The sequence below is a fragment of the Cucurbita moschata genome, unplaced genomic scaffold (genome assembly GCF_002738365.1).
Source record: "Cucurbita moschata cultivar Rifu unplaced genomic scaffold, Cmos_1.0 Cmo_Scf00064, whole genome shotgun sequence".
Lineage (NCBI taxonomy): Eukaryota > Viridiplantae > Streptophyta > Magnoliopsida > Cucurbitales > Cucurbitaceae > Cucurbita > Cucurbita moschata.
Window position 1 is genome coordinate 694,236 of NW_019268580.1, and position 12,210 is coordinate 706,445.

The following is a 12,210-nucleotide window of genomic DNA, read 5'->3' on the forward strand; positions in this document are numbered from 1 at the left end:
TTTTTTTTTTTTTTTTTTTTTTTTTTTTCAGATAATCAGCATTTATGGAAAGGCACTGAAGGCTACTGAAGAGAGAGTGAAGGAATTGAAGGCTCAGAGGTAGCTGCAAATGGTAACAAGAAACGGCCTGAAGGAACCGGATCCTGTCTACTCTCAAGGAACAAATAAATCCTTCCCCGTGATGGCCAAATGCTTCGTTAATAAGCTTTTGTCTAATTAAAAGGGTATGTTTGTGAGATATAAAAAAGCCTTGGATGTTGAATAAAAGCAGCTTGATATTTTGATCCATTCACTTCACATTCCCCCAATTTAAAACCCATGAATTGGATTTATAATTCTAGGTCTAAAAGAATCAAACATATACCAAACTAATAGAGATTGAAAGCATTAGCGTACCATTTTTGTTGCCCACATAGCATAGCAACAGTTTGTGGCTCGAGTGAGGATGGATGAGCTTAAGAGGTGTTCGGAGGTTGAGAAGGAACTCAATCTCCATAATTTGTAGACTAGGGTCTGATAAGTCGAGATGTCTACAAGAATAATAACAATGATATCAAAGATGGTAAGTACAATGATGTCTATGATAATAATAACAATGAAGTCTAAGCTGATAAGTACAATGATGTCTTTGATGATGGTGGTGGTGAAAGGGACTAGTAGAACACCTAAGCAAGAACTTTTAGATCCCTAGAGACGAATCATGAGAACCGACAACCGAATTAGAGATAAAGAAAGAGAACTTATGGATACCGCGTCATGACCCTAAGTTGAACATAGATGAGTTAAGTAAACCTATCGGGAAACCTTAGAAGAACTTAGAAACTAACTCCTAATATGAACAAGACACAGAAAGAACGAACGAACCAATGACACATAACTTAAGATGGAATTGAGAACTACGAGTAAGCTAATTACTAAATATTTTTATATTCATTCATACTACTTTAATTCTTTTCAAATGACGCTTACACAGAAACAGTCGAGGCAATGATGTGCATGAGTTGCCGAGAAATGCATGTATGTCTTAAAAAAGTATAGTGGGAATTTAGTAATGTAGTTATACTGAATATCAGCTTGTAATAAACAATGACCTTGACTAAAAAAAATTAATGTGCCATAAACAAACTTTTCAACGGTTTAAAAAAGTCAAAATTTGAGAGATGCCTGAAAAGTCAAAATCTTGGGATGCCAGATTTTATTTTGATACATTTCTTTAAATAAAAAAACAATAAAATACAAATTGTTCCATATAATGAAACCTTGCATTTAATAAAAATTACTCCATTTCCCTTTTTTTTTAAATATATATATATATTGATTTCTTATAAAAAAAATATATATTCCCTTAAAACGTAAATTAAAGAGTTTTTTTCTTTTTTTAAGTTTTCCTTTTACACTTGTTTTAAAATTAATAAACCCAAATAAAAATTATTTCCTTAAATTTTAATAAATATTTTTAGAAGATTTTTCTTCCAATATTTTTTTATTATTATTAGGAATAAATCAACCAAAAATGTTTTTATAAATAAAAAAATCGTTCTTTAAAATAAAAAGGTAATTATAATTTTTGCTTAAAAAAGTTATATTTCCTAACGTTATAAAATTGAAACATTTATATACATATATATATATATATATATATATTTACACATACATACATACATATATATATATATACATATACATATAAACTTCCCAATGATAGAGAAATTTGGGGGATTCAAGATGTGGCAATATGATAAATTTATTTGAGGATCTAAAATTCAGACTTTTTTTTTTTTTTTTGAATGAGTTTGTCATTTATAATTATTGTTTATTGTTTTCTTAAAAAATGATGAATAATAAGCAGAGATCATTGAAAAAAAAACAGTATTTAAACTATATTGTTAGCCATAACTCTTAAAGACTACACATGTGAGTGCAAACTAATTTATACTGAAGTATTCATTAACGAATAATTATGCATTAATGCAACAATAAATAATAAATATAAATCTGTATTAAGTAATTAATAAAGGTAAGTGGGGTACGTGTAGTGGTGAATTAAAAAAAAAACATGGACTAAGGGTTGGAGTTATTATCCTTAAAAACTAGGCTCTATCTCAGTAGCTCCAACTATTATAAAGACTTGGAGAAAGGAGAGGGTGTGTGTAACCATTTGAAGTCTGAGAACACATTCTTGAGGAGACCATCCCATAATGGCCATCATCAATCACCTTCTTCGTTCCACTCTCAGGTCTCAGGTAACAAAATCAAATGCCTAATTCATCATCTTCTTCTTACGTATTGTTTATCATTTGATATGATCCTACTTCTTGGTTATATAGTCTGTCGCACATGAATATGTCATCCTAGCTCCCTTCCTGTCCCGTTTACAAAGTACACAGGCTTCACCACACAGAGAGGATTCAGGGTACATTGGGTTAAACTTTAACTAATTATTTGTTCCTTCTATGCACTCTTCTACATGGTTTGAGCATAAATATGGTTTCATCACAGGTTTAAGGGGCATGATATGCTTGCACCTTTCACTACAGGATGGCAGTGCACAAATGAAAATCCACTAGTTATAGAAAGATCAAAGGTAATGTTCATGTGTGTTAAATGAATGGATAATAAGACAGAACATATTGTTTTTTCATTCTACTTTGAATTTGGATTCCATGGTGATACAGGGTTCATATGTATATGACTCTAATGGAAGGAAGTACCTTGATTCTCTTGCTGGTCTATGGTGCACATCCTTAGGTACCACAATCTGCATCAACACGAACTCTTGTTCTGTATATATTATAAGTTTAGTTTCAGTAAGTTGGTAAAGACAATGTTGGAATTTGTAGGGGGAAATGAACCACGACTTGTGGCAGCTGCAACAAAACAACTAAATACCTTGCCGTTTTACCACTCCTATTGGAATCACACTACCAAGCCTTCATTGGTATGCTAGTTAACCAATACTTTGCGCTTTCTTTTAGATAAAAAGAAAGCACTTTTCTTTACTTACACCCTCTTCTTGTTCATATATGGCAGGATCTGGCAAAGGAACTACTTGAAATGTTTACAGCTAGAAAAATGGGGAAAGTCTTTTTCACGAACAGTGGTTCAGAAGCCAATGACACTCAGGTTCTTTCTACTCCAAACTCAAGCATCCAATTTCGATTCCCAATGGAATAAATATAGCAAATAAACAAAGAGAAAACCATTAAACTACCGTGACTAAAACATCGAGGTTTATTAGCTGTGAAAGCCTTCCTTTATAATCTCTGCAACAAATGCAACCAATTAATTCATTTTGTGCTAAAAAAACATGTAATAGGTCAAGCTGGTACGGTACTATAACAATGCACTTGGAAGACCAAAAAAGAAAAAGTTCATTGCTTGCTCAAAGGCGTAAGCTCAAATCACTTTATAATGTTTGATTAGTATCATTTCCTTTGTTCTGTCCAATTAATTTTCTTTTTCTTACACCCTTCTATCCAACAGCTTCCATGGTTCAACATTAATAGCAGCCAGTCTTACTGGGTAAGTTAAATGAAATAAAAATATACCTCATGTCTCATGTTAAAAGAAATAGTTACTCGAATATATTTTTCCACAGTCTTACAGATTTGCATCATAAGTTTGACATTCCAGCTCCATCTGTTCTGCACACTGATTGTCCACACTTCTGGCGTTACCATCTTCCAGGTTCTGATTATGCTTGGGTATACAGGTTGTTCAATTTATTTGATTCTTTTCCAGCCATTAATTTGAGAACATCCATATCTCAGGTGAAACAGAGGAAGAGTTCTCAACCAGATTAGCCAAAAACTTAGAGGATCTTATACTCAAGGAGGGACCAGAGACGGTAAACTTGAACTCTTTTGATTTAGATAATGCCATGATACCATAATTGACCCTTCTCCCGTCTGGTTTTCCACTTCAGATTGCTGCGTTCATCGCTGAACCTGTCATGGGCGCTGGTGGTGCTATTCTTCCACCTACAACTTATTTTGAGAAGGTAAGCTCTTTGAATCATGAAATGCTTAATGTAAAAGTATGGGGCGGTAGGCCTTTCCTTGTTTGGCTGATATCATATAAGACAACAATATTTTTGGATGCTCCTGGGTGTGAGGAATGAATGGTTAAAAAATGAATACAGATAAATCAAGGAACCCAGTTTCACCATAGATCTTAGGTTTCTTTGTTGTTTTTGGAACAAACTAATCCAACCGTTTGTCACGGACATTCCATCTTTGATTTGTCCCCAACTCCTCCAATATTGGCCACTGTTCAAGGCCTTAGATTTTCTTATTGATGGCGCTATGATTATTTCTTATTTATGTTGCAGATCCAAGCTGTACTCAAGAAGTATGATATACTTTTTATTGCTGATGAGGTACTTTGCTAATTGCAATTTATGTCTTCACCATTTGGCCTTGCTTACAAGAATGATTTTTAATATAAATCAGGTGTTGTGTTTTTTTTTTTTTTTTCCTACAGGTAATGTGTGCCTTTGGAAGACTAGGGGCAATGTTTGGATGCGATAAATACAATATTAAACCAGACCTTGTATCTCTTGCAAAGGTGAAGTTCAAACAGATTCAACATTAACAAATATCTTGCTTAGTTTAGGCTTTCCATTGTTTTAATTGAGCCTGTTAGTGTACTGCACTCTGTAGGCACTTTCCTCGGCGTACATTCCCATAGGAGCTGTTCTCGTGAGCCCCGAAATCTCTGATGTCATTCACTCTCAAAGTGACAAGCTAGGTATATTACTTATACAATAAACTAGTTAATCACTGTTAATAATCTTCAAGTACAGTACTTTACCTATTCTTTTTGCTCCATAATATTGCTTCCAGGTTCCTTTTCTCATGGGTTTACTTATTCTGGACACCCCACAGCATGTGCTGTTGCACTTGAAACTCTCAAGATCTACAAGTACGTTCCTACACCTGTGCTTTTGGATTTCTACTTTTAGCCATTCAGAATGACAAAAAAAAAACCTTAAAATGGACAAACACTTCAAACATCCATCATTTTTTGGTACAAGAAAATTGCAAGTTTGTCAAAGTGGATGGCATACTTTCATTTGATTCAATCAGTGTCCTTGTTTGAGGATGATTTGAAGTATAAAGAGAACATAGAAACTCACATGTAGAATGCAATACATATGTTTACTTACCACAATATTGGTAAGTTCATTTCATTTCATTGTAGGGAAAGGAATATTGTGGAGCAAGTAAAACGCATCTCCCCAAGGTTTCAAGTTGGCATAAAAGCTTTCTCTGATAGCCCTATCATTGGAGAGGTAAAGAGAGTTGCTCAAGTAATTAAGTTTAACGTGTGAATCTGAGGCATAATCAGTTCTTCAGCAACTATGATTTTGCAGATAAGGGGGACTGGCTTGGTGTCAGGAACAGATTTTGTAGACAATAAATCACCGAATGATCCATTCCCTCCTGAATGGGGTATGTTTTATGTAATTACCATTGTTAGTGATAGCATCTTAATGGCTTATATCTTGAAACCATCTTGGCTTTGAATGTCTTGAAAACAAAAAGCATCTGTTAATTTGGATCAAATAATCCTAGTCTGAAAAAAGGAATGAACAGTAGCCTATAGATCTTGACCCAAAAATCACAAATCCAGTAATGAGGCAGATCGTGATCTGCCAGGGTCATGCTTTTACTTACCGCTTGTTATGTGCCTGATATAAACAGGAGTTGGAGCATATTTTGTAGCTGAATGTCGGAAAAATGGTTTGATAGTACGTCCTGGAGGGGATACTATAACGATGGCTCCACCATTTATCATCTCCCCTCAAGAAGTTGATGAGGTATCCCTAAAAGCTAATAAGATTACGATTGAATTTCAATTTCACATCTTTTGCTGAAATTTAATCCACTGTTTTTGTTTCCAGTTAATCAGCATTTATGGGAAGGCACTGAAGGCTACTGAAGAGAGAGTGAGGAAATTGAAGGCTCAGAAGTAGCTGCATATGGTTACAACAAACGGCCTGAAGGAACCGGATCCTGTCTACTCTAAAGGAACAAATAAATCCTTCTCCGTGGTGGCCAAATGCTTGATGGTGATGAATAGTTAATCGGCTTTTGTCTAAGATATGAGTGATATGCCTGAAATCTCGTCTAAGATATCAAGCTGTTTCTGAACTTTTAAGTTATAAAAAGCCTTGGATGTTGAATAACAGCAGCTTGATATGGATTCCAAAGTAAAATCGCTCTTCTTCGGAAACATTTCTTGCAATAAAAGTTGTTTTAGCTTGCTTTTGTGCTCTCGAGAACTTGAAGTCATCTTAAAACCTCCTTTCTCATCCTCCGATCCATCCAAATCTCTAAATGATTTCTTCACATTCCCCCGATTTAAAAGCCATGAATTGGATTTATAGTTCTAGGTCTAAAAAAAATCAATCATATACCAAAACAAATATAGATTGAAAGCATTAGCAATCAGTATGGGTGTAAGACGAAAGCTAGGGTTTGAGATGACAGGAAAAGAATGAAGGAAGGAAGAAAGAAAGGTACCTCTCGAAGCCCGGCGATGGGGGCGGCTGCAACATCGCCCAACACTGAGACCCCCATTTGCTGCAATCCATCCCTTTTCCCCTTCCTTCCTTGCTCCCTTCTCAAGAAATCGATGCTTCAGTGATTTCAGACCAGGTTTCTGCGGATTTCCTTTCTGAAAAGGGTTAAGATCTTCACTAAATAACTAACATCTTCTTTTGTTCTTTTAATCAATAATATTTTATTTCCACCCTATCCTATCTCGTCGCGTCCATGTTAAATTGCACAAACCACCCTGAAAAAAAAAAATTATTTTACTCTATGAAATACTATAATTGTTAAAGTTTTTATCTTTAGATTAAATTACAAATTTATCCCTATAATTTTTAAAAATAAATTGATAAAATTATCATAAATATTCTCCACCATAAAAATGTATTAAATTATAAAACAAGATTTTGACTATAAAATCTAAATTAAGAATATAATCAAATTTGGAAGATCAAACCGTTAAAAATAAATAAATAAATTCGAACACATAAATCAGTTAAGGATACGGTTGAAGGGAAAGCTCGATTCTTCCAACTTTGTCGTTAAATTCACTCGTATTATATGAGACGAGGCAGCTCCACCTCCTCCCTCGTCCTTCTCATCTCTTTCTCTGCGGCCATTTGAGCTCCATTCCTCGCTCGCGGAGGCCCTTAACAATGGCCGTCAACCACCTCCTTCGTTTCACTCTCAGGCCTCAGGTAACAAATCAAACGCCCAATTCTTGCTCGATCCAAACTATGTGGAAATCTCAACCACCCATTTTGTTTCCTTGATTTTTCATGGAGCCGCTTGACTTTTCCATCTCTGATAATTAGAAGATCTTCTTCCATTGTTTCAGATTACCGAGTTCCTATCAGAAATCAAGATCAAATGCTTGTTAGAACAATACTTTTGGAAACCAATATAATTATTTTGTTGATTATGAATCCGTGTCAGCTCCCAGATTCTAGGAATTGATACTGTATGAACTGTTGGCAGATATAAATTCTATGAACTTTATAATTTGTTTTTTCTCCTTGTTTAAGCCATGCCAATTAAGAATCTGCTTATTGGTAGTATTTCCTGTCCGATTATTATGTTTCTCTCTTCTTTTGTGGCTGATTAGGCGAGTATGATTATAAAACATACAACCTTTTTTTTTCCCCTCTTTGCAGTTTGGTACCTTAACAAAAGCATTCACTTCTTTTAGAAAGGTATCACGGGAACGTCTCGTCCTCGCTCCTTTCCTGTCCCGCTTACATGGTACAGAGGCATCTGCACAAAAAGAGGATTCGAGGTACAAGGGTTAAACTTTAACTATTTATGCCTTCCATCATTCAAGCATGATTTGTGATAACAATGATTGCACTTTCGTCTACAACAGAACTAAAAGTCAATTGAGTTTCTCATGGATCACAAACATGGTTTAATTACAGGTTCAAGGGGCATGATATGCTTGCACCTTTTACTGCAGGATGGCAGACCACCGATGTTAGTCCACTGATTATAGAAAGATCTGAGGTATCTGTCATGTGTGTTATAAGCATGAACGAGAAGATATGTTCATTCTCTCTTTGGTTCACTCTAATTTGAATTTGAATTCCATGGTGATATAGGGTTCATATGTATATGACATTAATGGAAGGAAGTACCTTGATTCTCTTGCCGGTCTATGGTGCACATCCTTGGGTACCACAATCTGCACTAACACGAACTCTTGTTCTGCATATATTGAAAAGTTTAGTCTCTGTAAGTTAGTAAAGGCAATGCTGGAATTTGTAGGGGGAAATGAACCACGACTTGTGGAAGCTGCAACAAAACAACTAAATGTCTTGCCATTTTACCACTCCTTTTGGAATCGTACTACGAGGCCTTCTTTGGTACGTTATGTAACCTTAACTTCTTTTGCCCTCTTCTATATAAAAAGAACTCACTTTTCATTACTTTCACTCTCTTGTTGCTCATGTATGATAGGAGCTGGCAAAGGAACTGCTTGAAATGTTCACAGCTAGAAAAATGGGGAAAGTCTTTTTTACAAACAGTGGTTCAGAAGCTAATGATACTCAGGTTCTTTCTACTCCAGACAAGAACTTTATATTATGGCTGATACAATATCGATATGAGAATTTCTTCATATATATAACTTCGAAAACAGAGTAATATATTGAGGGGGGCTCAAATTACAAAATCTTTGCAGCAAAGGCAACCAATTAATTCATTTTGAGCACCATTTAATGTGCTTAATTACATGTAATAGGTCAAACTGGTATGGTACTATAACAATGCACTTGGAAGACCAGATAAGAAGAAGTTCATAGCTCGCTCAAAGGCGTAAACTCAAATCACTTGGCTAATGTTCATTCGTATAATTTCCTTTGCTGTTCTGTTCAAGTAATTTTCTTTTCATGGCACCCTTCTATCCAACAGATATCATGGTTCAACATTAATATCAGCCAGTCTTACTGGGTAAGTTAAATGAAAAGAAAATATACCTCATGTCTCTTGTTAAAAGAAATAGTTACTCGAATATATTTTTTCACAGCCTTCCAGCTATGCACCAGAAGTTTGACATTCCTGCTCCATTCGTTCTGCACACTGATTGTCCACATTACTGGCGTTACCATCTTCCAGGTTCTGATCTATGCTTTCAATATACAGTAGTTCAATTTCTTAGATTTTTTTTCAGCCATTAACTTGAAAACATCCTTGTGTCAGGTGAGACAGAGGAAGAGTTCTCAACCAGATTAGCCAAAAACTTGGAAGACCTTATACTCAAGGAGGGACCAGAGACAGTAAACTTGAATACTCTACTTTGAATTAGAATATGACATGAAACTATAATTGACCCTTTCTCCCGTGTCCGGTTTTCCACTTCAGATTGCTGCGTTCATCGCCGAACCTGTCATGGGTGCTGGTGGTGTGATTCCTCCACCAGCTACTTATTTTGAAAAGGTAAGTTGTTTGTATCATGAAATTTTGAAGTATGCAACAGTAAGACTTTCCTTGTTTAGCTTCCTATTCTTTATTTCTTTTTCTAATTATGCTCTCGTGTTTCGTTTTTCTTTTTTATGCTTTTTATATTCAGTTGGCTAGTTGTTTGCTTTAACTTTCCTTCTAGATAAGATGATTACATAATATTGGAGCATAGATGAGATAGTAAAATTACAGATAGCAAAATTAGGATTGTATAAACTAGTACTTTGATTAATAATAAAGAAATAAAATACAAAAAAGAACGAAGAAAGAAAAACTTCAACTGCAAAGATATTTAGGGAGAAGTCTAATTATTATTTCTTAAATTAACCTAAACTATGAGGATTGGCTTACTGACGCAATTACATGAATAAACTCCAACCCTACTATCTAATCGTGAATGCTAAGCCAACGGCTGGTTTTTGAAAATTTAGGTTGTTGGTCCATCATGGTTGTTTTCTCCTTCAATATTATGTCATGATCTTGTTGACGAGATTAGGTGAATTATCCAAAAGCTTTGGAGCAAAAAAATGGTTACGCACCAGGTTTCTTTGTTGTTTCCAGAACAGACTCGTCTTTAGGGTACAACTTGAAATGGTGAAACAGATCCAACTATTTACTGTTTGTCACAGATATCCCATCTGTTCTCACATTCGATGCTAAGCCTTCACGTCTGCGGTGCAAGTCAATTTCTATAATACCTGCAAGGAAAACTAAAAGGCATCTAAATATTTAAAAGTCATCAAAGTCTAGCACTAGAGACGGACCAACATATGAACTAACAGTCTACATATGAATCATGATTCAATTTCTTGCCTTTGTTATTAATGTTCTAATTATTGATGTAAATACTTTCTAATAACAAAAATAAGGAGAACATGAAGGGAAGAATGAAGTATGTCTTATTTATGTTGCAGATCCAACCTGTGCTCAAGAAGTATGATATACTTTTCATTGCCGACGAGGTACTTGCTAATTGCAATTTTTTTCTTCACCATTTTGCATTTTTACAATAATAATTGCAATGTAAACCAGGAACTGTCTTCAACATTTTTTATAGGTAATCTGTGCCTTTGGAAGACTAGGGACAATGTTTGGATGCGATAAATACAATATTAAACCGGACCTTGTATCTCTTGCAAAGGTGAAGTTTGAACAGATTCAACTTTAGTAGATATCTTGTTTAGTCTTGGCTTTTCATTGTTTTTATTGAGCCTGATAGTGGACTGGATTCTGTAGGCACTTTCCTCGGGATACATGGCTATTGGAGCTGTTCTCATGAGCCCTGAAATCTCTGATGTGATTCACTCTCAAAGCAACAAGCTTGGTATATTATTGTACCTAGCTTACCAAGTTGATCACTGTTAATAATCTTCAGTGCAGCTTACCTATTAGTTTTGTTCAATAATATTACTTCCAGGTTCCTTTGCTCATGGATTTACTTATTCTGGACACCCAGTCTCATGTGCAGTCGCAATTGAAACACTCAAAATCTACAAGTATGTTCCCCTACTCCTGTGCTTTCTGAGTTCTATTTCTTTTTTATTGAGAATGACAAAGAAACCTTAAAAGTGGACAAACGTTTCAAAGATCTATAATTTTCTTATACAAGAAAACTGGAAGTTCATCAAGATGGACCTACTTTCTATTTGATTCAATTGGTGTCCTTGTTTGAGGATGAAATAGTGGTTCTAAGTAAAAGAGAATAAATGCACATTTTTATGATACAAACTCACATATAGGATGCAATGCATATATGAAAAATTACCAACTTATTGGTAAGTTCATTTTCTTTTGTTCTAGGGAAAGGAATATAGTGGAGCAAGTAAATAGCATCTCCTCAAGATTTCAAGATGGCCTAAAAGCTTACTCTGATAGCCCTATCGTTGGAGAGGTAAGAGGGTTGCTCACGAAATTAAGTTTGGCTTGCGAATCTGGGGCATCTTCAGTTCTTCAGCACTATTATTTTGCAGATACGGGGGACTGGCTTGATCTTAAGCACAGAGTTTGCAGACAATAAATCACCAAATGATCCGTTCCCTCCTGAATGGGGTATGTTTTATGTAATTCCCATTGTTAGTGATGCCTCTTAATGGGAATTTTGATCAAATTAAATCAAGGCACAGTAGCCTAAATCTTCGATAATTTTTTATCAGCTTAATCCTAAAATCACAACCCCATGAACTAGGTGGATCGTCATCGGGTCATACTTGTGCTTACAGCTTGTTATCTGCCTGATATAAACAGGAGTTGGTGCATATTTTGGAACCGAATGTCAGGAAAATGGTATGCTAGTACGTGTTGCAGGGGATACTATAATGATGTCTCCACCATTTATCATCTCCCCTCGAGAAGTAGATGAGGTATCCTTAAAAGCTAACAATAAGACTATGGTTCAATTTAAACACATCTTCTGCTGGAATTTGATCCACTGTTTTTGTTTCCAGTTAATCAGCATTTATGGGGAGGCACTGAAGGCTACTGAAGAGAGAGTGAAGGAATTGAAGGCTCAAAAGTAGCTGCAAATAGTTACAACGAACAGCCCTGAAGGTACCAGATCCTGACTACTATTAAGGAACAAAGAAATCCCTCTCCATGATGACCAAATGCTTGATTGGTGGCGAAAAGTTCATCAGCTTGCGTATAAGACATGAGTAATATGTCTGCAATCTTAACACTAGACACCCCCCCCCCCCCCCCC

At 35.4% G+C, this 12,210-nt stretch overlaps 4 protein-coding genes and 1 long non-coding RNA gene across 5 annotated transcripts in view; 3 read left to right on the forward strand and 2 right to left on the reverse strand.

Annotated features, from left to right (window-relative positions):
• Positions 1-288, forward strand: part of LOC111437540 (gamma aminobutyrate transaminase 1, mitochondrial-like) — a 4,524-nt gene extending 4,236 nt beyond the window's left edge. The window contains exon 19 of the mRNA XM_023075551.1: positions 32-288. Coding sequence (XP_022931319.1) covers positions 32-103 — 72 coding nt within the window. The 3' untranslated portion in view covers positions 104-288. The remainder of the gene's footprint in view (positions 1-31) is intronic.
• Positions 289-1,886: 1,598 nt separating this feature from the next.
• Positions 1,887-6,190, forward strand: LOC111437542 (gamma aminobutyrate transaminase 1, mitochondrial-like). The gene is made up of 19 exons (XM_023075553.1): positions 1,887-2,243; positions 2,328-2,413; positions 2,500-2,584; positions 2,676-2,748; positions 2,841-2,938; positions 3,031-3,123; positions 3,317-3,390; positions 3,484-3,522; positions 3,599-3,687; positions 3,771-3,847; positions 3,926-4,000; positions 4,331-4,378; positions 4,483-4,566; positions 4,662-4,749; positions 4,845-4,923; positions 5,203-5,293; positions 5,375-5,453; positions 5,706-5,821; positions 5,906-6,190. Exons 1-19 carry the CDS (start codon positions 2,199-2,201, stop codon positions 5,975-5,977), a joined length of 1,491 nt encoding a protein of 496 aa, XP_022931321.1. The 5' UTR covers positions 1,887-2,198; the 3' UTR covers positions 5,978-6,190.
• Positions 6,087-12,210, reverse strand: part of LOC111437549 — an 8,717-nt gene continuing 2,593 nt past the window's right edge. The window contains exon 3 of the mRNA XM_023075558.1: positions 6,087-6,348. Coding sequence (XP_022931326.1) covers positions 6,100-6,348 — 249 coding nt within the window. The 3' untranslated portion in view covers positions 6,087-6,099. The remainder of the gene's footprint in view (positions 6,349-12,210) is intronic.
• Positions 7,064-12,210, forward strand: part of LOC111437539 (gamma aminobutyrate transaminase 1, mitochondrial-like) — a 12,978-nt gene continuing 7,831 nt past the window's right edge. The window contains exons 1-19 of the mRNA XM_023075550.1: positions 7,064-7,255; positions 7,712-7,833; positions 7,973-8,057; positions 8,153-8,225; positions 8,319-8,416; positions 8,511-8,603; positions 8,794-8,867; positions 8,964-9,002; positions 9,079-9,167; positions 9,252-9,328; positions 9,414-9,488; positions 10,427-10,474; positions 10,570-10,653; positions 10,749-10,836; positions 10,930-11,008; positions 11,313-11,403; positions 11,483-11,561; positions 11,757-11,872; positions 11,957-12,200. Of these exons, the coding sequence (XP_022931318.1) occupies positions 7,214-7,255; positions 7,712-7,833; positions 7,973-8,057; positions 8,153-8,225; positions 8,319-8,416; positions 8,511-8,603; positions 8,794-8,867; positions 8,964-9,002; positions 9,079-9,167; positions 9,252-9,328; positions 9,414-9,488; positions 10,427-10,474; positions 10,570-10,653; positions 10,749-10,836; positions 10,930-11,008; positions 11,313-11,403; positions 11,483-11,561; positions 11,757-11,872; positions 11,957-12,028 (1,524 nt within the window). The 5' untranslated portion in view covers positions 7,064-7,213 and the 3' untranslated portion in view covers positions 12,029-12,200. The remainder of the gene's footprint in view (positions 7,256-7,711; positions 7,834-7,972; positions 8,058-8,152; positions 8,226-8,318; positions 8,417-8,510; positions 8,604-8,793; positions 8,868-8,963; positions 9,003-9,078; positions 9,168-9,251; positions 9,329-9,413; positions 9,489-10,426; positions 10,475-10,569; positions 10,654-10,748; positions 10,837-10,929; positions 11,009-11,312; positions 11,404-11,482; positions 11,562-11,756; positions 11,873-11,956; positions 12,201-12,210) is intronic.
• On the reverse strand, positions 7,720-9,118 carry LOC111437545. Its single transcript, XR_002709451.1, has 3 exons — positions 9,029-9,118; positions 8,189-8,258; positions 7,720-7,811 (listed from the first exon to the last, which is right to left on the reverse strand). It is a non-coding gene; the product is annotated as an uncharacterized LOC111437545 (long non-coding RNA).

Coding starts and splice junctions, on each gene's coding strand:
- LOC111437542 (XM_023075553.1), top strand. CDS start 2,199: ATGGCCATCATCAATCACCTTCTTCGTTCCACTCTCAGGTCTCAG. Junction 2,414..2,499: donor CCACACAGAGAGGATTCAGG/GTACATTGGGTT, acceptor GTTTCATCACAG/GTTTAAGGGGCATGATATGC. Junction 3,391..3,483: donor TTCATTGCTTGCTCAAAGGC/GTAAGCTCAAAT, acceptor TCTATCCAACAG/CTTCCATGGTTCAACATTAA.